This window comes from Colias philodice, chromosome 16 (genome assembly GCF_061535455.1).
Source record: "Colias philodice isolate Cphi_HAF_F1 chromosome 16, ilColPhil1 Martin Lab GWU primary, whole genome shotgun sequence".
Classification (NCBI taxonomy): domain Eukaryota; kingdom Metazoa; phylum Arthropoda; class Insecta; order Lepidoptera; family Pieridae; genus Colias; species Colias philodice.
The window spans coordinates 3,376,769-3,402,027 of record NC_143101.1 but is presented as its reverse complement, the minus strand read 5'-3'; the positions used below and the strand labels follow the sequence as shown (position 1 = coordinate 3,402,027).

The following is a 25,259-nucleotide window of genomic DNA, read 5'->3' as shown; positions in this document are numbered from 1 at the left end:
TCCTTCACATATTGAATATTGATTTACGATCGGATGATGAACGGAATCTTTTTGTATTTAAAAATAATAAAGACAGCATTACTCCCAACGTAATGAAATTAAATGTGAAATTAATGTCGTTAAATGTGACTGCATTTAAAACACGGTTAATTTAATGGTCACAGAAGACTGAAAATCCTCTTAATTTCTAACTATATAAAACTCGTGTTTTTTGTAACATCAGAACACTTAACTTTCCCAGTTCATTATTTTTATTGAAGTGAAAACTTCTTTAGCGGCGTTGAGTACTTTTTCTGTAATGGGTATAAAATCTAAAACTCGCGTCAGGACACGTGACCTGATCGAAAAAGCGTAAGACGGATACCATTCCAAAATATCAAACATGCTCAACGTTAATAATCAAGTTTTCACTTCTGCCGGCACTCCCGGAGTGCAACCCGTCTTTTTTTCCTAATAACATTGCAGTGGTACCTAACATACTTGGAAAAATAGAAAACGAAGTAGTACATAATATTTCGCTTTGAAATTAGATTTTAACGTTCTAATATTTGCTTCTAGTAGCTGTTTCTCATGTGTAGTTCTTTATGACATGAAATAGTTAATTAAATTTGCGATGCGGGTAAATTTATCTGTAATTTTTTTTCATGTTTTGAGATAACACTTTAAACTTATTTTATTAATTAATGGTATATACATATTTATATTAATATTTTTTTCCAGATTGCATACATATTGTTCCTACTGATGTTTACGTATACAGTATTAGTCAAGATGAACTCGACACCTTCTTGGCCAGAAATATATTCTATTTGTTATATTATAACGTTCTTATGTGAGAAAATTAGGGAAATTGTTACGTCCGAGCCTGTTGCTATTAGGTAAGAATTATTATAATTAAATAAGAAATACTTATAACTACCTCAATTCTGATTGTTACAATTACCCTTCATACCTCAAAATCCGTCCAGCAGTTTGAGCCGTAGGATGTTCCTATGAAATATACAAACATACACACGTACAAAAAACATAAACATCTTATTTCGCAGTCGGGTGCAAATAACTGACATCGGAAAATTTTATCACTACATTCTATGTGATTTTTGTCAAAGGGAGTAAAACCCAAATCCCAGAGTGCCCCCTAATCCTTTAATGCAAGAAATTTATTTTATGGTGCGGAAAGTAAAAGCTTGACAGAAACTTTGATGTATAATCACAAAGAAAGAGCAAAGTTAATATATTTTACTAAAGACAAACTTGTCAATACGATTCCTTTCTACAATTAATACGACTCGAGTCTTCTAATGATATACGTACAGAACAAATGCATTTATAATAACTATTTACCCTATAACTAGCAATATGTTTGTAAGGGTATATTAAATTGAACTATTAGTTATTGAGAGAGAAACAATAAGTTTTTAACAAGATAAAATACACATATAATGATTTCCCAAAATTTATTTTGTCAAGGAATGATCTCTCGTTATATTCCTATACATTATTTTAAACATTCCCATCTTAATTATTGTTCTTTCGATCTTTGACTTCATACTACAAAATCCTTCTGTAAATAAGATTTCCATTACCGTATCATACAGTCGCTAAAACTGATATTCCGTGGACACTTCGTTTGATTAATGCGCTCCTAGATACAAATCCTGAATGTGATGTATTTACTGATTTCACAGACTGTCGTACTTACGAGATTATGCGAAAAACAGTGTGACTCCAGTTAATATTTTGCATTAGTTTTTCATGGATTTTTTATTTTACATGGAGTTTTTGTATTTTGTGAGAAATCAGAGCGCCTCATTTTCATTCTTATGTCAAGTTTTCTTTGTAACAAATTTAATCCAAGTTGGGTCAGCGGATTAGGATGAAGCAGAGAAGGACAGACATAGTTACTTTCACATTTTTAAATGACTTATTATAATATAAGTCATTTAAAAATCTAATATAAGTCTGTACTAGCTTTCGTTTTCGCGTTCTCACACTTACATAAATACACAACAATTTGTATTTAGTCTTCTTGATTATTTTACCGTGTATATCATTAAAATTGGAATAAAATATTCTCTTGTAGACATAAGTTCAGCGTATGGGCGTGGAACATGTGGAACACGTATGACGCCGGTTTTATAATATTTTTCCTGGTCGGTCTGACTTTGCGCTTCCGACCTGGCTCCATGGACGTCGGCAGAGTTATATACTGCGTCGATATTATTTATTGGTACTTAAGGATATTGAATATATTGGGTGTTAATAAGTACTTAGGTAAGTCAGATAGTTTGGAGAAAGAAGAGTACGAAAATAAGGTCTTATTCCTTATTATCCTTATATATTTTATTATTTTCAAAATTTCGCTGCTGCTGTTGTTGTTATTGTTAATAAGAAAAGGTGTTAAACCTTTTCTTAGATAGTTTATTTTTTTCCTAGCTCTAGAAAAAAACTTTTATTTTTATATGTTGTATTCCTTCAATAAATGTTCTAAGAGTTAATTAAATTAATTGGGTAGTTTGTAATAAATTCATTAGATGCTATATCTATATGAGAAACATTTTGAATTGGCTTAACAGAAAAAATTTTATACAACTTAGCTTCACTAAATGTAGGTAATAAGTTAATACTAATTGTCAACAGGACCTCTAGTCACAATGATGGGTAAAATGGTTAAAAATATGATATACTTTGTGGTGCTATTGCTAGTCGTACTCATGTCGTTCGGAGTGGCGAGACAGGCCATTTTACATCCGGATAAAGAAGCAAGCTGGTATCTTATCAGAGAAGTGAGTATTATAATAATTAGTAATATACATAGTGATAGAGCTAAATATGTTAAATTGACATTAAAATCTACTGCTATAAAAGCAATCATCACTTTCAGTTATAATTTTGTGATATTAAAAAGAACCTATCAATCCCTGCTGGTCTAAAAGCAATCATAATTTTCAGCGTGAGGAACACAATAAGTCTTAAATTTTAAAATAGAAATAGAAAGTATTTTATGTCCTCTTACAAACATAGTAATGCAAACTGTGCTCTATGCATTAAGACTGCAAATTTGTACGTTTCTGACTTTAATCCGTGTGATTCATGAAGTCGGTAGTTATGCTTTATATGGAGCCAAGTCTTATGTGTAAATAATTAATGTTTCTCCCAACACAGCAAATGTTTGAGCTAATTAGAAGCTTTGAGAGCAAAGTAAACGCGAATTGTTCATGTAAAGAACATGTGATAAATGTGATATTTGCGCTTTGACTCAAATGTTTAAAGATTATATTGATCATTTTCTTAATTATCTTTAGAAGTGAAGTTACAGCCGCGTAAACGTTACATAAGACAGCAGCTCTTTCATAATAATTACTAACACACTTTTACGATCTCGTACAAAACAACTCCAATATCATTCGTCCTGACTGTTTAATGGGCACTAAACTATTTTACTATGTTTAATTGCTGTTAATAATCGCCGTAACGTTCCGCGCTCAGTCAGGAAATGGTGTTGGAGTCGTTAAAAGTTTTCTATCTTGTGTGTATTTAGGAAAGTGCAGAACATCTGGGTTTATATACGTGTTAGCTAGCGTGTCACTACTAACAATTGCAGGTGTTCTTCCAACCGTACTTCATGCTGTACGGGGAGGTGTTCGCGGAACAGATGGCGCCGCCGTGCGGGCTCCCCGGCCTGGAGGAGTGCCGCGTGGGCCACTGGGTCCCTCCTCTAGTCATGAGCATTTACCTCTTGATCGCAAACATACTTCTAGTCAATCTCCTCATAGCCGTCTTCAATAACATCTTTATTGAAGTCAACGGCGTATCGCACCAGGTTTCGATTTTGTATTCCGTAGTCGATGTTGCCTGTTGCGAGATTTTTTTAGGTTTACACGGTGCGAGTAGTCTTTTATTTTGCGGTATTTAGTATTGTGCTCGTTGTAGTAATGTTAGCTTTAGTTTTATATTTATCATTAATTTGTACAGCTGCACCGACGTTTTCATCACTTACATGTTTAACAGTTTGATTTCTACAAACCATTCTAGATTTCTATAAACGTCAGTGCTGCTGTGCACTCTATTCCCCACTATTTCCACTTACACACCTAACCCGCTTTCTTTTCTCACCATTCCCCCATGAGCCAACGCGCATGTATTGACCCGGCGGTTGTTTGTAGATATTCTTCCAACCTTACTTCATGTTGTACGGCGAGGTGTTCGCGCCGGACATCGACCCGTCGTGCGGGATGGACGTCGGCGAGAGCAAGTGCGTCACGGGCCGCTGGATCACGCCCATCGCGATGACCATCTACCTCCTCGTCGCGAACATATTGCTCATAAACCTCCTTATCGCCGTCTTTAATAATATCTTTAACGAAGTCAATGAAGTCTCGCACCAGGTTTTTGTTTTGCTTTATTGTTTTATTTGCGAAGTCTGAACGTGGATTAAAATTCATAGACTGCTGAAGCAGTGAAATTTTATAACTTGGAATTTTTGTTTTGAAATTTATTTTCATAACATTAGCATGTCGATGACGCGATAAGTGCTCAACGCAGCTAAAGAAGTTTTCACTTTAAAAATATCGAGTTTGATTTAATATGCTTTAATATTTCCAGACTTATGGATAATTTTTCCACGTTCAGAAATATACGTTTGCATGTTGAATATTTATAACGCTTATCGGTATTAATTTATAATTTAATACATAATAAAATGAATGTGTATTTAACATTAACGGTCAGCTCGGTATGAACTTTATGAGCTTGTTTCGTTATTTTTGCGAGCGAGTAACGTTGCCTTGCCGTGAATAAATTATTAGCCCGTTCTTTTCTTGAATATTTAACAAGAATACCGAGCTTAGCTAGAGCCTTTTTATTATGCCGAATGGTTTAAAAGTTTTTATTCGTTAAGCTTTTAGTTGAATAACGTATTCAAATTCAATTGGTAACATTTTGATCTTTTATCAATTTACTATTGTTAGAATTATAAGATGAACCTAATTAATGTTATGATAAATGACATAAAATAAAAAAATATGTAATATATTCTAATATTGCTAGCCATATTACCACATAGTAACTATATCTAGATCATTAATTTAACGGCAATCTATGTGAAATAAGATAAGATAAGAATGCTAAATAAACTATCAATTATTGTCTAGGTCTGGATGTTCCAAAGATTCACAGTAGTCATGGAATACGAACAGAAGCCAGTACTTCCACCCCCTCTAATAATATTCTGTCACATATACGCAACATGTAAATGGGTGACGAGGAATGTGTCTCACAAACGGTTTCAATACGACAACGGTCTGAAACTCTTCTTGGAAAAGGAAGATATGGAGAGATTATATGATTTTGAAGAGGAGTGTGTTGAAGGCTATTTTAGGGAACAAGTAAGTATACTTTTATATTTAAATATGATAAACCTCTAAAGATAACCGTTTTGAATAGCATGTTAAGATTGTGTTAAACACTTACTGAAAATGAAGAAGACATTGAACATTAATATTAAATTATTGAACTTTTTCAGGAAATTAAATTATCAAATTCATTAGAAGAAAGAGTTAGGAATACAACAGATAGAGTAGAACATATCACGACCAAAATGGAAGACTTAAATCAAAAAGCTAATTGCCAAATACAATCAGTTCAGGTAAGACCTTATTAATTAATATTTATTTCAGAATTAGGTTATCTAGAAGAAATCGTTTTAACGATACGATCGCCAACTATGCTAATGTATAATTAGGTAGTGTTTCTCTTATTGTAAGATATGCAATAAAGAATACATTAATAAAATAAATATTACTATCCTGATACGGGATTGAAATGAGTTTATAAATGCGATGAAATGTTTCGTTTTAAATTCTTTCAATTATCAGCAATTTATCAGGCTGATATTTGACCACTATTTGAATTTAATATTTATCGCTTGCAGATAATATATCGTAAAATAAAATATTGCATTGAAATTGCGGTTTAGGATAATTTAAATCATAAAACAAAATGTTCATCCGGTGCGGCTCGGCTCATAAAGTATTTCATTTTTATTCTGTGGTCTCCGGAGACTATAAAATGCCATTTCGTGTATATATTTGGGCCAAAGTTTTACATTATTTTGATGCAGTCATACCTAGTGTATACATATAAATACTGTTGAATAATTAATGAAAGCATAAGGGACGGTGTCGATGCTTGCTGATAATATCCCTGATAGCCTATTTCACACATTTTGACGTATTTTTCATACATTGTTTGTCATTTGACCTGGCATTTATATCACAAGTTATCTACTATCCAGATGTAGGGAAACTGAACATAAGTCTTTTAATGATACATTCAATAAATATGGAGAAAGAGGTTCATACAGTGAAATATTAACAGATTTTTCATATCGTTGTATTTTCTATACTCATCAATCTTTTACAGAGTGTAGAATTTAGGTTAAGAAAACTAGAGGACGTAGCGGAACAAACGATGAATCACTTGGCTGTAATACATCGGTTTATGGCTACACACCCGTCTCTAGTAAACAGAGGCTCCACAGATACTTTGGGACCTCCTCCTCCGACCTTCCAGGCGAGTGGGTCCAGATTGAGGACTGCTAGTGATAGATCTGAGGTAAGTGAATAGAATCATCTAGATTTTTCTAGAATTTTAATGCTCGTAAGAGCTGTGTTGCTATTTTAATTAACTTATGACTGAAGGTATTTAAAATTGGTTTTGGAAAATAGCCTAAACACAAAGGCAATTAAAAATAGTTTCAGACAAATTTTTCATTTTAATAGAAACTGAAGTCAGAAAACTTGAATTGGTGATAACTGTTGGCAGTAATAGGTTAAGTTTCTGATTAATATTTATTCTCATGCCATACAATAAGAATTAGCTAGAGGAATTTTTATAGTTAAAATATGTTAACATAAGTACAAAGTAGGCAGACTAGATATACTAGGTATATTTTTTATGTACATACAGTCTGTTTCAAGACAATTTTTACCCCAATAGCTTTTGTAACTTTTAATATTGTTGTCAATTTGCTCACGAATGTATTTTTATTTGCTATGTCAGCATGTATGTTCATTATTAACCGTCTCCAATGTTGTTTTATTTGTCCCCATTTCATATTTCTTATCGTGTGCAACGAATTTATAGATGGATAAAATCATCTATAAGTTCGTTCGCTTCGCTTGTATTATGATCAGTGACATTAATTCAATTTCTAAACTTTCAATTTACCTTAAAACATAAAAAAACTACAAAACAGAGTATAATTTAAAACAAATTCAATAAAAAAATAATTAATTACATTGTATAAGAATTTGTTGAAAACCCTGCACCAAATCGAACGTAAAAATGTCACGGATCAAAATGCAAATTAAGTGGATGTGGCATCATCGCTGGACAGGTGCTGTCGGACAGCGACACGGGCGTGGCGCGCTTCACGGTGCGCCCCGTGCAGGAGGAGGACGAGGCCTCGCAGCCCTCCGACGTAAGCGCCTCCATTCCATTCGATAGCTTTTCACTACTTCATGAACTTTACGAACGCTCCCCTTGTATAGTACTACATTTTCGTTTATATTTTATGAAAGCTCTTGTGCAGAACTACTTTTTCACTCTTACAAAAGCTGCTTATGAAAAAGTAATTTTTTAACGCTCCTCATATGCAGTACTACTGCTTAACGTAATGATTTCACATATTTACAAACGCTGATCTGTGCACAATCTTAACGAAATGATTATTCAAATATCAGATTTTGACGCATTATTTTTACAAATCATTTCAAGCTTAATATATTTTTAAGCTATGAAGTTTAAACGCGTGTACGTTTTAATACAGATTGGGGAAACATCCCTATTACGTTACTATTTAAAATAATTAAATTTAATCATACTCATGAAATTTCCTCCCACACGAAATTGCGTTTTTAATTAATACTCATTAAATATTATAAACAACGTGTTCGTTAAAAATGCAATCATGTTATTATTTGCACTATTCTGTGCAGTTGTTTATAGTAATAGCGTAGCACCTTAATTGTAACGTAGCACCTGAATATATAAGACTAATTAAAATAAATTAGCGTTAAATTCAAATTCCATTTTGCTTAGCATACATTAAACTTAACAACATCATAAACTAAGCGAGCTGCAAGTAACACTCACGAGATCTATTTGCAGGTCGCTAAGCTTAACCTTTATACATGCAATGAAGCCCCGGCAGATTCAATTTCCATAACATGTTGTTATATTTGTTATTGTGTTCACATTGTTACCCGATTTGTTTGTGTTTGAATGTTGTCCAAGTTTAGCTTTTTATGCTCTTTCCTCGTTTTGTTTTGCGTTTTATACAGAAACTATCTTTGGGCATAAACAGCGATAAATATTTATAATAAATAGTAATCTTATTAATTATAGATTTAAATCCAAAAAATGGTTTTCTTTTTATAAGCACAAACATTGTCAACAGGATGAAATGCCTCCACCTGGACCGGAAGTAGTGGCTGTAAAGGAGCCAGAAGCAGATTCAGTGTCAACTTCATCCGGTGCCAGTGTAGCCGGTCCAGATGTGACTGTGGTCAAACCAACAGTGATCACACCAGCGAGACAGCGGTCTTCAGACAGCAATAGAACAGAACCGAGTGATGATAAGAAAGGTGATATTGATAGTGATAGATATCTTAATATATATAAATCTCGTGTCACAATGTTTGTCCTCAATGGACTCCTAAACCACTTAACGGATTAAAATAAAATTCGCTCACCATGTGCAGTTCGATCCAACTTGAGAGATAGGATAGTTTAAAGCACAAAGCGGGCGAAGCTGCGGGCGGAAAGCTAGTAATTATATATATATATATATATATATATATATATATATATATATATATATATATATATATATATATATTTGTATGAAATATAAAAAGAATGTAGAACTTTACGGTTACAAATTAGAATTACATGAAAACTTTTTTTGCCTTCGACTTTTAATCCTTGTGATGTAAAACTTACCACACAATATTATAGGCAATTGTTACTTGTACTTGAATTTTTTTTAAGTAGGAATTCTTAGTATATTCATTAGGATTTAAGAGTTGTGGCAATAGATGAAATTAATATATTTATTCAGTGCCATCTTCCACGGATGATGCTTTCTTACCGGAAGTACGTGAAGTGCCTCCTGACAACCACAGCCTGCGCCCGCGCACCACTTCCGCCGGTACTAGACGTACTGCTGCTAATGCCAGACGGTATGTTTTACAATTTTATGAATAATATGTTATTATTTGGTGTGTGTTTTAAGGGATTTAATTTCATAAAATATGTGATATTTAACACTAGACATGGGGATAGGAGTAAAAAAATTATAGGACAGTTTTTTTTACTCAAATTTATCAATATCAATGGTAAATTAACATAATTTCAGTTTCATATCATTTGAGAAGACCACTAAAAATCAAATCAAGTATAGACATCACAATAACCGTAGATCCATCCAAGACACAGCTGCTGTAAAAGATAGTTCATAAATCATTCGTGACATTTGAGTTAGCATGTATTTTAGTTTTGCCACAAATTGCATAGATAGGAAATATTTTGTTTTACATCATCTCACCCGATTGGCCGTCGCAGAATTGACGCGAACACCAAATTTCTCATCGCCATTATTGTTTTTAATTTTAATTTCTTTTTTTACTTGCATCTGTTAGGAGACGGTTGTGGAAACAGTAAGTCAACTGAAGATTACACAATTGGCTTAGCTTTTAGCTATGTAGTAATAGTACTTTTATCAATGTTATTAGACACTTACGGTCCAGTAGCTTCTACACGAGCTCATTTAAATGCTGTATTATTACTTAACATTAACACCATTGCACTTACTCTTAATGACTGTTAGTATAATCTCTGTAAAATAATTTTCATCACACGTTTGATTAAATTGGAAACGCCTACCTATTGTATTTTGGAACATTGCGTATGCTAATTAGCAATAAAATTCACTTTAAAAGCAAGGTTTGCATTTTTTAAATAAAACGTTTGTAAAATTATATTAACTATCTATCTTGATCACGTAACAGTACTATTTCGATCACGTTTAAAATTTCTTCCTTCTAGCATCTTGTCTGTTCTGTTTTTGATAACATTTTTTTTTAAATATATAACTTAAATTACTGAATAATTGTAAGTTAGTTTAAGGTAAGATTTTCAAACATCTTTATCACATGTACCTACTATGTTTTCAATTGATTTCTTACTATCACCTGATTTTGTACACTTCAAATTTTTTCACAAAACACGTACACAAAATACACCTTTATCTAAGGCGAATTAAGGGTTATTTTTGACAAATACAAATCTGGTGACCAACAGGCGTTCAGAAGGTGGTAACGACTGTGGTATGGGAGGTCCATACTCCACGCAACACTTGGCTCCTCGCAGGCAGCACAGTCAGACGCACTCTGAACCAGACAATTCTGCGGTTGACGCAGGTTCGCTGCATAATTCTGTAACGGGTAAGGGTAAAATGAATCCCAAGTGGAGTATTGGCACAAACACGATGATAATTATATAAGATGTTTATAAGAGATCTTATTCTCCATCATGATTTCCAAAAATTATCAATATTAATTCGCAATATTTTTGTAAAATGAAATAAAATGTGTGGACCATTTTTTAACGTCTTAAAAGTCCTTGATCATCAACAGCCTCTGTTTTATCCTGTGTACCACGAGTATATCATCAAAACCCCCGCATTTAGCCTTTACTATTTCCCTATATCACTTACGAAACCTCCTTGCTTGCCAGAAAGCCCCCATAGCAAGCCTATGTATCCCTAGCCTTAAATATTCTTCTACACCATCAACAACAACTAGCTCCAACTATACCCCCATAGAAAGCCCCATACTATAATCCCTAGGTCGTCAATCAGGTTGGGAAGCGACGGGCGGTGCGACCGGCGTGCCTTCCAACCGACGGGTTGGAACTGCCCCACGGTCACTACTACTCGCGATGCATGAATATACGAGCATCACGGATGAGCTGGAGACTGTGTATGGGCTGTTCTCACCGCCGCATACACCGAGGTAAGACAGACATAATGACACAATATGTGTATTTAACCAAGGATTGAAAAATCAGCCCTTAGTAAATTTGTAAAACTTATTCGTCGAATAATGTATAAAACTACCATTTTAAAAACGTATTCTAATTGCCCGTATTTGACAGTTTACGTGACATTTTAATATTATCGTGTAATACTTTATTGGACGGATAAGTTTTATCCAAGCATTGAAAAATCGGCTCTAAAATATAACAACAAATAGTATCGAAGAATGATGGGTACAAAATAAGTGGTGTACAGTGCAGGAGACACTGGAAAGGTGGAGCTCAGAATAAATTTTGTATTGCCACGAAGCTTGTTTCTTTCAGACAAATATTTAACCGAGCGTGTGGTAGGTGAAATTTTGAAAGTACATGCAATTGATTATTTTGCTGTATTGGCTAAATATTTCGATGGATGTGATGAATTTGTTGCCCTAACTGTGATCGAGAATAAAAGTTTTCACGAAAAATTTAGAATTGTGTTATTGATCAATGAATTGAATGATGATTTTGGATAACAACACAATCAAATTACCTAATAAACAACTGTTGATGATGATGATAGAGAGTAGGATTAGGAGGAAACCTAATTTTGATGTGAAACTAACATGTTCATTTAATAAATAACTTTTTACAAAAAATAAAAATATCAATATAATAAAACTCAGCGTCGCATTTAAAATTAACTCAATGAAATTTTGCGACTTAAATATCCTGATAACACTGTAACCGTTAACGCACCGAAAATTTCCGTTAATGGTAATAATGGGATTATATTTTGCATAATATTCCACAGTACGGCTTAGGTGCAACATTAATGATGTGGTTTGGCTCAACCTAATGGCCATTTGGAGAGACAAATTATGCCACGCTTCACGCTACTTGAGGCTGGAAAACTTTAATTATAATGTCGCATATAAATTCTCTGACTTGCAAAATATGAGATAAGTTTTTTATACCCACTACTGTAATGTATTTATGTCATATTAAGATAATCTAAGCAGTTTTTGTGCAATAAATATAAAATAAATAAAAATTTCTCAAAGATGTTCTATTTTTACAAAGCTCTTTGTCGAATTGAATTACGTCCGCTATTCGTCAAATTAATGTTTGTTATTTATTTTGGCGGAAAAACAATAGACATCAAAAATTTACACCACATTAAGCTAATTTAACAGGCATTTTAAACTGCTTTTTAGGCCACTGATTTATGTTTTATTTCCCAAGAATTTAATACTGCTACAGTGAGGTATTATTGTTTTATAGCTGATGTTTTCAGTAGTTACTTTACGTACAATCAATTATTGAATCGAACAGATACAATTCAAGAGCATTAAGCATACATAAAAGAAACAATAGTTTTTACTCTGCCTATTATACACGTACGCAATAAAAAAGTTTTCCCGTAATACCATATGAAATGAATGTCCCAAAAACGTATTTATGGTGAACATATTTTGTTGAGCAACAGTAATCAACAAATTTTTTAAAAGATTGTTTATGGTGAACATATTTTGTTGAGCAACAGTAATCAACAAATTTTTTAAAAGATTGTTTATATAACATATTTTGTTGAGCAACAGTAATCAACAAATTTTTTAAAAGATTGTTTATATAACATATTTTGTTGAGCAACAGTAATCAACAAATTTTTTAAAAGATTGTTTATATCGCTCTTGGACACAAGTTTTCAACATGCGCTATCCACTCTGCAACGTGTTGATTCAACTCTATTAAACCATGAAGATGTACGTTACTTTAGTATCGTATATCTCCAAATAAATAAATAAATAATTGTATTCAACTACCCTCTCTGCCATGAACACAGGACACCAATAACCACTCGGCTCTTGTCCCCCGCGCGCGCCGCGTCCCCCTCAGTGCGGAGACGACACGCGAGCGAAATGTCCAACCCGGAGTTCGCACTTTATATGGAAAAGGAACATTTGCGTGGGGCTGAGGAGGATGACTATATTATCATGGAGAACTTGATACAGCGCCGGTAAGTGGAGTGAAGAATTAATGTTGAATGTGTCATTAATTTGTGTTCATTGAAATGTATTAAATTTAAGTCCATTATAGTATGTTAAATGTAAGTCAAAGATAGATAGCACTACTGAAATATCTTTAATCTTAAAAAAATGTTTTGAATGAATGTATAAAAAAATTTTAAGAATAATTTAAGCAGAAGACGTAAATTGATAAATCGATTTGAAATTATTATACACTACTAAAATATAGATATGGAACGCAAGTTCCATATTTTTAAATCCTTTGCTTGTTTATAAGAAAGTTAAAATAAATTAGACCTGAAGTGCATCAAAGGAACTACAAAGTTAGGTAGATTGCAAATGAGGAAAATAACTATTGGTAATTAATTAACGATATTTCATCATCTTTGCAATAAATTATACGCTTATAATTTATAAATTCGCAGTCAATTTTCAATTCCATTTCTATCTTGAACGCGAAGAGCTATTAAAATTCAAATACAAGTATTCGATCTCAATCAAAGTTCATAAATAGACAAAGGCAATCAAAAATTTGTATCGATATTTTCTTCCAAGAAACTTGACTATCGTAATCGTATTATTAATTCAAGTAAATACAGAATTGAAAATAGCCATTCAGTTCTGTATTAAACAATTCATCTCCCATTTGTGTGTGTTTGCTTCAAAAACTTAAAAGTTATCAATTTATCTCAAATTCTAACCAATACGCTATTTTGATCTACTTTTCCTCATGCGAAATGATGAAAAATAGATTATACAACCATAATGCACCACAATGATGAACAGCACAGCTAATGTCATTATAAATATAACTCCCATAACCAACGACATTTTTCTAACAAAACTAACAGACAAACATTTCGTATTGCCCTGATTGCTGAACCGACATAGCGTATCTAAACCGTAGCCTAGAAATGGAGTCTATACTGGGCAGATACGATGAGGAGGAGGCTGCAGATGGCGCTGAGATGAGCGGCATCAGCATCAGTGTGTGTGTCAATACTAGTGGGGAGGAACCGCAGCAACAACCACTTACTACCTCCACGCTGTTAACAGTGGATAGAAGATTACCGCATCAAAGGTAAGTGGAATTGAAAAAAAACAAGGTTGAATAGGAAAACTTCCGAAGGCTGGAATAAAATCCAGGAAGAAGTGATGGAATTGTGTGGATGATGCTGTGATGAGCGGCATCAGCATCAGTGTGTGTGTCAATACTAGTGGGGAGGAACCGCAGCAACAACCACCTACTACCTCCACGCTGTTAACAGTGGATAGAAGATTACCGCATCAGAGGTAAGTAGGGTTAAGGTTGGTGAAATTAAATGACTTGTTCTTCGGAAATCTGGAAAAAGACCAGTAATATATGGTATAATTATGAGGGCTGAAGACTGGAAAATCTGATTATCACTTGTGGGGAGGAGCTGCAGCAACAACCGCGAACAACTTCGGACCGTGGATAGAAGATTACCGCATCAGAGGTAAATGGAGTTTCAGGTACACATGGTGGCAGTATATCGGAAGATCTGACCGTCGTCTCAGTCTTCCGTGTCTAAATTCTTCAATAATTGGAAAGCTTCTCTTCTTTGAATTCAGATTTAACGTGATACGTTAGATAACTCAAAACTCAGTGTTAAACTACGGTTTAAAATTTTAGATTTCAACTTTATTTTGATTCATGAAGTGGTATAGAAGAAATAAGATTAGTGTAGTAAAAAATAGGTTGGTTGAATTCAAAGAAATTTAAAAGTCAGCTTTCAAATAAACGAAATAAATGGGTCATTGCAGGAATAAAATCCAATACAGAGCTAAATAAATTCCGTTAATCTGAACCATAGTTCAGATTTCGAATGAACCTGTTGAAATGAAATAGGAATTATATTGCAGAAAAATATAATATAGGAGCTTATAAAGGAGGTTATTCATCGAGAAAACTATATAATTGTAAAATTTCAGGTAGTAAATTAATAACGTTCAAGGTGCATTTAAAAGATCGATTTCGTATTGATTCATACATATGTACATACAGTAGAATCCGTTTATTAAGCGCGTCACACACGGTGAAGATACTATAATATTTTATCTTAAGATACTGTTATATTTTATATTACAGTATCTTAACGCATCCGGTATCAGCGTTCGGACCATCATTTTTCTTTTTGTCATTGCGTACTAAGACTCCTGTAGAACCGCCATCCTGTTACAAATGACACGAAATTTTGTGGGTCATTTGTAACAGGATGGCGGTTCTACAGGAGTCTTAGTACGCAATGACAAAAAGAAAAATGATGGTCCGAACGCTGATACCGGATGCGTTAAGATACTGTAATATAAAATATAACAGTATCTTAAGATAAAATATTATAGTATCTTCACCGTGTGTGACGCGCTTTATGACTCCGCCTATAATGACCAACCGGTTATTATGACGTAATTGCACTACGAAGTTTGGTTTTCATATAAAATTCTTTATAAAAAGTCGGATATATTGACTTCCCTTACAGTGACATGCCGCTTATTATGACCCATTTTTAATGACCGGCATGATTCTTTACACGGAAATGTGGGAAGATTATGTTGTCATTGATAGCGATCTCCTCAAATCCGAAGAACCCACCGATGAAAATATCGTACAGATTATTAGTGCTAAGGAACAACTTGAAAGTGATGGGGAAGAGGAAGTCGAGGAATCACCATTACCTACCGCAGAAGAGGCATTAAAAGCTGCAGAATTATTATCACGATTTGTTCACAGCATATTGAAAATGATAATTTGACCAAAGCTATGTCTTCTATACACAATAGTATTAGATACTGTTTTTACAATGAAATGAAAAAACAAAAGCAGTCAAAAATTACAGTGTACTTACTGTAAAAAAATACACTTGTATGTGTTATTATAATAATCTGCTGATTTCGTGCAATTTTGATTTTGATTTAATATGTACGTATATAGGTCTACCAGAATCTGATGGCATATTTATATTTAAGAAATAAAAGATTTTTATGTGGCAACTTATTTGACAACTATCAAATTGGTTGTCAAATTATTTGTCTTTTTTGCAGTTAATAAATAATTTTTAGAATTTTGTCTAAAAAATCTTCGAAAATGTCGAAAAAGCCGCTGTGATCACAAGCAAGAGGTGTTGTTTATAATGTGTATAGAAAAATATTTGATGAAGAAGGGTCAAACACATCACAATTTTCAATTTAGAAGATTTTATTGGTAAATTGGACTTACCCGCTTTGATACTTTTAATTAAAAAATATTATATGTAAGTAGGTAACTATAATATTGTTTGTTGATTGGAATTTATGAAAACTTATTACAGGAGTTTCCAATACGGCTATTCGTCAAGTCCAAGCTGTCCAAGTCAATTTTATAATGTGTGTATCTGTTAATACTTACGAAAATAAACATAGTTTTATTTTACTTTTATTTTATTTTATAAAAAATTATAAGCAGTCTAGTTTTCTATCGATATAACATCGATATTTTCACATGGCATAATGATAATGAACATACAAATATAGGTATGTGTAAATAATAATATGTATTACCTGTGTAAAAGTAATATGTATATTAAACAATATACATGTCAGTATGTACCTACATAATATTAAGTGGATATCTCATTATTAAGTACAGTATTGTCCACTTATGTAATGTGACTAATGATATTGAGAACAAACTAAAAAATAAGCAGTATCAAGATCGTTCAGTCCATTTTCCCTAGGGTTGCACACTCAAAATTTTGATTTGCCTAATTGCCATCAGATTCTGGTTTACCTATACATATGCAAGTATACTATGTTTCTGTATTAAAATACTTAAATACATACATATTTACATACAAAAGATTTTTCATTTCACATAACGCTTTGTATGACGTCCGCTTATTATGACGTGTTTGTCGATTCCCTTCGATGTCATTATAAACGGATTCCACTGTATTTATTATCTATTTAATTATGCCTATTTCTATATTTACAAACACACACTGCCCTAAATATCTAATCTCAACTAATTCAACTTTCAACACAACACAACTTGTTAAAAATCAAATCTCAACCCAGGCACTCACTCCGTCGATCATCAGCAATCGACAGCCGGGAGTTACCGTCCCCGCTACAGCCGCTGCTGGGAGACGACGCGTGTGGCGAAGTTCTCTTGCCCGTGCCTAGACAACCGTCCGGTAAGCAGGAAATTTTAAATTTGGGTTTTTTAGGATTTTTGTAATAAAAATTTTGTGCAGAATATGGTAATTTTAGACTATGAAGGATTTGTTCATTTATTATTTCTCCAAAATTTAGAACACATTCGTGATAAAGATGCTTAATTTTCTGAGATTAATTTCTGAGATCTTTAATTTGATAGTAACTAGGTTTCACCTTTTCACACCTAAATGACTGAATAGATTTAAGTTAAATATAGACGGTAAGGCTTTGAAAAGGACATAGACAACTTTCTTTAGAAGGAAATTTGAAGATTAAAATTTATATTGATCTTTTAATTAAGTAGATGCAAAAAGAAACTTTTAAAATTATGTGTTTCACTACATTAATGTTAAAATGTATTAAATATAACGCACACAAGAAAAAGGGCACGTATGAACCTTCCATTAACCTTTAAGTGCTAATGTAACCTGAGTGCTTGTTGAAAGGCAACTTATAATATTTTTATACAGCCAATATTATGGGCATTGACTTATAATCTTAACATTTTTATATGTAATGTATGTATTAAATTATAAATGCAATAAAAGCCTTGTTTTCTTTTCCGTCTACTTTCGACTGCCGTCAGTGTCTATGGCTATTATAATTCAATTGCTCTCAGGATTATGTATTATTTAATATTGATTTTTTGTATTTTAAGTAATCGCGAAGAAAATGGACACACAAATGAAAAAAGTTTTAATATTGATTTATTTTTATACATTATAATATCTGCCCTATACGCTTTCATGTGTTGTGATAAAAAGATGTTATGTTAACATTGCAAACATACTCCTCAATTCACTTATCTATATTGTAGAACTATTTTTTCTTCACTTGTGAATATTTAAATTTGATCAAATCATAATTTACTGCTATTTGTCCTAATCTTAATCATATAAACATACGACCATTTTTCCAATCCTTTTTCATTCAGGACTTCTACTTCTTATGAATTAATATCAGCTAAAAATTCTTATGAATTAAAGCATAATAATAACATATCTCACAGGCGAAACAAACGCATCAAGCGACCTCTCAATGTCGCACATGGTCAGCGAGAACCTCCCCCCGCGTCCGTCCATCGTGCTGGACTCGTCGCAACTGCCGCGACAGCGCTCCGCGGAGCACACGCAACCGCAACCGCCAGCGCCATCTAGACCCGAAACTATGTGCTAAATGAATAAATAAATAAACAGTAAAATGTGAATTAAAATTTATTTATGAAGGACATATTTTATGCTACATCTAGGCTGGAAACTGTGTGCTGAATGAATAAATAAATAAAATAATTGTTGACTAGTAATTCTGTAAAATGTAAATTTATACAAAAATTCAATGTGAATTTCTGAAGAATATTTATGCAGCAGCCGTAACCATCAGCATTATCTTGGCCGGAAAATATGTGCTGAATAAATAAATAAAAAGGACATTAATAAAAAGGACAAAAAGGACATTAATTATACAATAGCAGAAACCACACTACGATCTGGGTCGAAAACTGTGTTAATTAAATAAATAAAAATTGAATTCTTTGTTAATTCATGATTCGAGATTTTAGTTGTTAAAGATTTTTTATTTGTTTACTTTCAGCAGCCATGATAGAGGTAAGTTTAGGTATTTAACACGTATCATCTTTATTGTGTTGTAAAGTCTTGATGTACTATATCATAAACAAAATAACAATTGTAAAATAGAAATAATATTCATCTTTTTTAAATGCATTTTAGAAAAATATTGAACAAAGCCAGTATAAAATGTCTTTCGTACTAATAAAAACAAATTTCCTACATTTAAAAACACACCGGTTTTACAGCTAACAGTGTCCACAAAAACATTTCGTAACTCGCATAGAAAGTTTGTAAATACGGATTCGCTTTACGTAATTAAACGATATTCAACTTTTGCCATTAAACTTTATTGCTCAGGCAGGCCGTTTTAACTTCTTTATATTTATACAAGTTTCAGCGTTCAAGAACATTTAATAATAATATCAAAAATAACATTTATCCATAAAAGAGTTTCGCCCATTACAAGTCATGTGGCTTAAATAAAACAAAGGGCTGTCGTTATCTGTCAAAGTGACGTTTGTCGTTTGTTTTGACGAGAAAATTGTCGAATTGGGATTGTTACGCATTGCCGAGTTAAATAAAAGTGACAACCTCGTTTAATACTGTCTTCATAAAACGAAAAATATTCGTCTCTACATTAACGACTACTTTAAGAGAACAATAGGAATGCTGGATGGCAATTTTTTTAACAGTAAGGCTATATTTTGATGGATGTTCAAAACTTATATACTTAATCAAATTAAAATAATTCTACAAATTGTAGAGATTCCATTATAAACTCTATATTGTATTAGAAACGAAATATCATGAATAATTCAATCTGTTGATCCCAATGTAATTTACGCTATCGTATTCCCTATTGCTTTTGTTCATCGTAAATTCCAATTGGATTTTATTGCTAATTTCGCGCTGAAATATTGCAGAATCAATTTCCTCTCATTTTTTTCATTTTCATTTGAAAAATGAGTTTTCAAGGCCCGTACAATATAAAAAACTGTAAAATATCGCGCTAATTCTGCAGTGTAGCTATAAATTTTGTCGCTTTAATGCATGGACAGTTTACACCACCGAAGTTGTATTCTGGATGAAGAACATCCGATTTTGTACCGCAACGCGTTGTAATAGAGTAAGTTTTCGAGTAAACAATATCTTTTCGATTTGGTTAACGATCTAGTATCGTCGATACCGATGAAATAGTATTCAGAGCGATTCATTTCCCACTACTTGCACTTCTACATGCGATTACAGCTCTAGTGACAACCTAGAGCTTCATTTAAATGCTCCAAAATTCTAAATACATTTCCATTTGTAGAGTATATGTAATTACAATATACTTTCATTTTTTAACCGACTTCAAAAAAAGGAGGTTATTTAACCGACTTACGATACGATGAATTGACTATTTCATAAATGAAAAGCATTTTCTCCATTCCTTATTCTAAAATTTTATCTAAATAAAGAAGCACTTCTCTTTCAATGTACACAGTCTACAATTTCAACAAATCTTTCCATTTGCAAACGACAGGCATATGATTTAAACTCGTCGTGCGTCTGAAAGCATGTTATAGCTAGAATTATTATCTGGACCAGGCAATGTCAACATGTCGCATACATTCAGTTCGCAATGAACATAAATTCTCCCATTTTAATTAATTAGGAATGATATCAAAATCACCGAACATTTCGCGTACCTAGTTAATGTACGTTATCCATAATATTATAGTTTTGATCGAATTTAATTTGTATAATGTGATATACAATTTTTTTACTTCAGTTTACCAAATAACGAATCTATCTGTTAATGAATAGATAAACCATAAATAAAGTCATTGATATTTAGGTAGGTATTAATTGATATCTACTAAATGCTTTTGTGTTATAAAATGTTACCATTTATTTATTAAACGAGGTTGTCACATGCGAAGAAATGGATACTAAATAACATAAAACCGAAGTTGAATAAAATCTTACACAAAATAAACTAATAAAATACCTACAACACTCGAACTGAAGAGCTTTCGATATTTGCAAGACTAGCAATAAGAATGAAAATGGGGAACAATAAAGTTCGTCGCGCTAAAGTGCATCTCAATGGGAAAATTATGATGATTATAAATCTGCAGTGACTTTGCATTTCTTTGAATACGTTATTGCGCTCACTGTGTTCTCTTATTTCTTTTATTTACCAAACGTTGGAAATGTATTTAATGATGTTCTCTAACGTTTATGCTTCATATTATTTCTACGAAACATATCATTAATGCAGAGTTTTCTATCTTAAAAACTGAATAAGTAGTAGTACTTGTGATATTTCACTCTCTTTATTTGCGACTTGAGACTCACATTGTATTGAATACCAAATGTGAAGAATATGCTGAAATTTTTAACTGCAACAGTACTTTATAAATATTGAAACCTTATTAACAGTTTCGATCTGAGCGCTGAAAAATAAATGATATGAAATTGAAATTTAAGCCTGCTTAAAAAAGATTTACATGAATCATTTATAATGGAAAATGGTATTTATTAACGCGTGTATGAAAGCAATCTGTTATTGATAATATTTTTAATCTGCATGTAGACTCTGGTCTGTTACTTAGTACTTGATAACATGAAAATTGTATTTTGATTCCGGTGCAATGAAATAAAGGAACTTTTCTAAACAGAAATAGGAAAAAAAAATTTTTTATGAAGTTACGTGCAATGTTCAGCCAATAATTTTTGATTCGAAATAACTATGATCTTATTTTCTCATAATATTTTAATCTTTTAGAATGGAATAAATATTGTTGTTTTAATTTCATCTCTTTATAAATATTGTACAGCGTAGAATACGATTAATATTCAGACAATACAATCTATGTGAGGTGTAAATATCGTTGTCGAGAAACCGTTAAATTTTATTGGAACTGATTTTAAAATAATGTTAATACTATAATATTAGTCATAAATTAATAACTAGTAAAGCTTTTTCTCGGAAGTGATAAATTTAATATGAAGTAGAGTTTTATATGAAATCAATTTGCTTTTTTTATCGCTAAAAATTGTTAAGCTCGGCAATATAATGCTTGATTTTTAATCCTTTTTAAACATATCAACGATATCTGTACAAATGTGATGTGCAATTTTTCAAACATAATCATTTATCGTAACGGATTTTTATATACTGTTTACAGAGTTTGATTTTATAAGTTTTGTTAACCATCAAATTTCATCACAATGTGTTCAATTATACCAAATATTTTGTGCAACCCTCTGGATTATAGTGTATATAATAGAATCATTGATTATATAGAGTTTGTAATTACATTTGTAAATTTTAGGAACATTACTGTAAGGTAGCAAATGCAATAAATAAAGTTTTCATGTAACTGACGGTACAGAAAAGGTTAGGTACATTATTTCGGACGCAAATCAAATCAGCATAATCTTATATATTTTTACATAATTTATTACGATGATATTTCTATTTAAGTAACACCTATGAACTCTAAATATTGTGATTTTTTGTGTTTATAAATAGTAACACGTATAATAGTAAATTACCTTTTTGTACCGTCAGCAATCGCAATGAACTTATAAAGTATAAACGAAACTTAGTAAAGTATAAGAAAAATCGTGTATTAAGAGTTTAAACGCTTTTCATATCAAAACATCGACACATTGGACGATATAAAAGTACTTAATATACATTTTTGAATTGTCATAATACGATTATAATTATAAAAGCAACAGACACGTTTATTTTGCGTCTATATTTCTCGATGTACTTAGTGAAATACTTATTTCTTCGTAAATGTATTGTAAATGTTGATTGTTGTTTTATACCGAAATGAGTGACTGTATACCTTCCTCACTTCGTTGAAAGAAACTTATAGCGATATTTTTCATCATCCATTAATTTCTAACATCTCTCGTATTAGCGTGTAAATTTGAGTCCTGAAAGAAAATCAATCTACTGAAATTATTTCTTTCCCTTTCCGTATCACTGATGCTGAATGTATTGAATGCTTGTTGCCGTGTTCAGTTAGAAATAATTTTGGTTACCATTCCTTTATAAAAATCCATGATACATCTTTTAAAAAGTTCTGCAAAAATATCGCTATAGTTTCTCTTACGGCAGTTGTTGTGAATGCACAAACATATTTTTATTCCTATCAACTTTGCTTTAGCACAATATTTATAAGTAATTTCAATGAATTGTCCTTATTGGGATTCCTTATTAGCTGTACAATTCGTCAGTTTCTCTAAGTTATAGTTAATATCTGTGTTATACAAATGTGTGTACAATGGTACAATAAATATATTTGTAATAATTATTTCCTTGTTTTATTTTAATACGGTCTATAAAAATCATAGCGAAGGAACTTCTCGACATGTTCTCGACGCCTTACATATTGTATTACTAGCTTTCCCGCGCAAACGTTGTTCTGCCTTACCCTTATCATTTAGGGGTATGGAAAATAGATATTGGCTTTTACTCAGACCTATGAAATTTCATAAAATCGGTCCAGATGATTCGGAGAGGTAACAAACACAGCACAGCAATTTCATATATTACTTGGATATAATTAATTTTATGAAGTTGTTTACTTGAATCAAAATAAGAAAACACTAACGAATATCACTGCTATAAGACTGCTATATTAAAAGCTTATTTAAATAAATATTCCGATAACCTCATACCGTTGCTTCATAGGTACTGATATTTATTTTACTGAATATATGTAGGTATAAGAAGAGAACCATGCAATTTAAGATTAAGATTTCGCTAGAATGAGGTTTTGCATAGGCTTTAGCACGAACAAAACCTAATCTACATAAAAATTGAACATAAAATATGCTTTGAAGCGATGTAGTACGTGTTCCAATATAATATGGTGAACGAGGATTTACTTTCCTTCTAACAGAAGTGCAAATTAATTTCCTATACATTATTAGTTTAAAACAAACAAGACTTCAGCTCATTAACTAATTTTAAGTAAGTGCATTTTTAAGTACCTACTGTCATTTATCAAGTACTAAGCCATTAGCGAGCAGCTACGTAAAGCATTTTAGCCCGAGGCATCTCAGTCTGTTTATGCTTCTGATGTAATTACGAAAACAGGTCAATCAATCAAATATATAATATTGATCCATGAACAGATCGCCTGGATGTAGGTAAAAGATAAGTAAACCTTTACTTCAGCATGGTTTAAACAAGGTTGGTAAGTTTAAAATAAAATTGAAACATTGAAGATGATACCATTTATTAATAAACCACAATTACAAATTATCCAAAATCACAATATATTCTAAACAAACCGACATTTAAAACTTTTTATTATTAGGATACCAATTACAAGAAGCATGGCCACAGCGTGGACACTTCCCTGACGTTCCAAAGGATTCAGACGACCTTGTCATTCGTAATCTACGTCGCAACATCGCCTCAGACTTAGCCGCCTTTCTCCTCATAGATGTACTGTGTAATATTCTTAGCTGTGCTTCGCCCCGCACTTTTATCCCTCTCGCTATATTATGTATCAAGTTTTTAGCCTTGGTTTTAGAACTGCGTGGTATGATTGAGCGACTGGCTTCATATTTACGACGCCTCCTGATGCTTTTTCTATTAGTCTTGCTCGAACTAGCTCGTGGTTCGACGGTCAATTTTGAGCTTTGCATGTCCGTTCCATCGCCTATGTTCGTTACTACGCTTTTAGTTTCTTGTTCCTTTGGTTCCTCAACTTTGGCCTCAATCGGACTCTCCCTATCCGTTAGTTGTGTATTTTCATCAGTATTTAAATTCATCTTAAAATTGTTCAAAATAATAGAAAACTCCTGTACACTGATAGCAAAATAGAAATCTTAATGACAGTTAAATATTTCTTTCTTTTTGGCTTTTGTGGATTTGTATTTTATTTTATTGTTTATGGATACTTAAAAGTTCTTAAAGTATTCTTGTAGAAAGGTTTGATGTATTATCTTTATAATATTATTTTTCAAAGACCAGCTACAATTAATAATGAGCCAGAAGAAAACTTGAATCCTAAATACAAATTACAGGTATCGAAACCTTTTTTAATACAAAATTCTACTTCTAATACCAGTACGTAGGTACTGAACTCTTCTCCACAGAATTTGATCAAATGCCTTGGAGCTATTTCGAGAAATCTAAACGTAATATAACATTGTTCCCGTCTAAGAATCGTATTGCATGAGCATAAAACTAGAAACTCGCGGGAACCAATGCAAATATATTTGTGCTTTAAAAGGAAACAAACGCTTCCTTGGTAAACGAATTCCTTGGTTCCCAGAAATACCAAAATAATAATAAATTAGCAAAATTGTGGAATTTTAAGTAGATACTTTAAATAAAACACACTAT

At 32.3% G+C, this 25,259-nt stretch overlaps 1 protein-coding gene across 3 annotated transcripts in view; it reads left to right on the top strand.

Moving 5' to 3' along the window:
- Trpm (transient receptor potential cation channel, subfamily M) overlaps positions 1 to 19,331 on the top strand; it is a 191,250-nt gene extending 171,919 nt beyond the window's left edge. For all 3 annotated transcript variants that reach the window (XM_089705245.1, XM_089705243.1, XM_089705244.1), the window contains 16 exons: positions 721 to 878; positions 2,084 to 2,274; positions 2,641 to 2,786; positions 4,167 to 4,388; positions 5,154 to 5,387; positions 5,525 to 5,647; positions 6,424 to 6,615; positions 7,400 to 7,483; positions 8,462 to 8,648; positions 9,125 to 9,245; positions 10,366 to 10,508; positions 10,913 to 11,078; positions 12,926 to 13,099; positions 14,017 to 14,190; positions 17,184 to 17,302; positions 18,334 to 19,331. In XM_089705245.1, coding sequence (XP_089561371.1) covers positions 721 to 878; positions 2,084 to 2,274; positions 2,641 to 2,786; positions 4,167 to 4,388; positions 5,154 to 5,387; positions 5,525 to 5,647; positions 6,424 to 6,615; positions 7,400 to 7,483; positions 8,462 to 8,648; positions 9,125 to 9,245; positions 10,366 to 10,508; positions 10,913 to 11,078; positions 12,926 to 13,099; positions 14,017 to 14,190; positions 17,184 to 17,302; positions 18,334 to 18,500 — 2,601 coding nt within the window. In that variant the 3' untranslated portion in view covers positions 18,501 to 19,331. The remainder of the gene's footprint in view (positions 1 to 720; positions 879 to 2,083; positions 2,275 to 2,640; positions 2,787 to 4,166; positions 4,389 to 5,153; positions 5,388 to 5,524; positions 5,648 to 6,423; positions 6,616 to 7,399; positions 7,484 to 8,461; positions 8,649 to 9,124; positions 9,246 to 10,365; positions 10,509 to 10,912; positions 11,079 to 12,925; positions 13,100 to 14,016; positions 14,191 to 17,183; positions 17,303 to 18,333) is intronic.
- Positions 19,332 to 25,259: the final 5,928 nt, after the last annotated feature.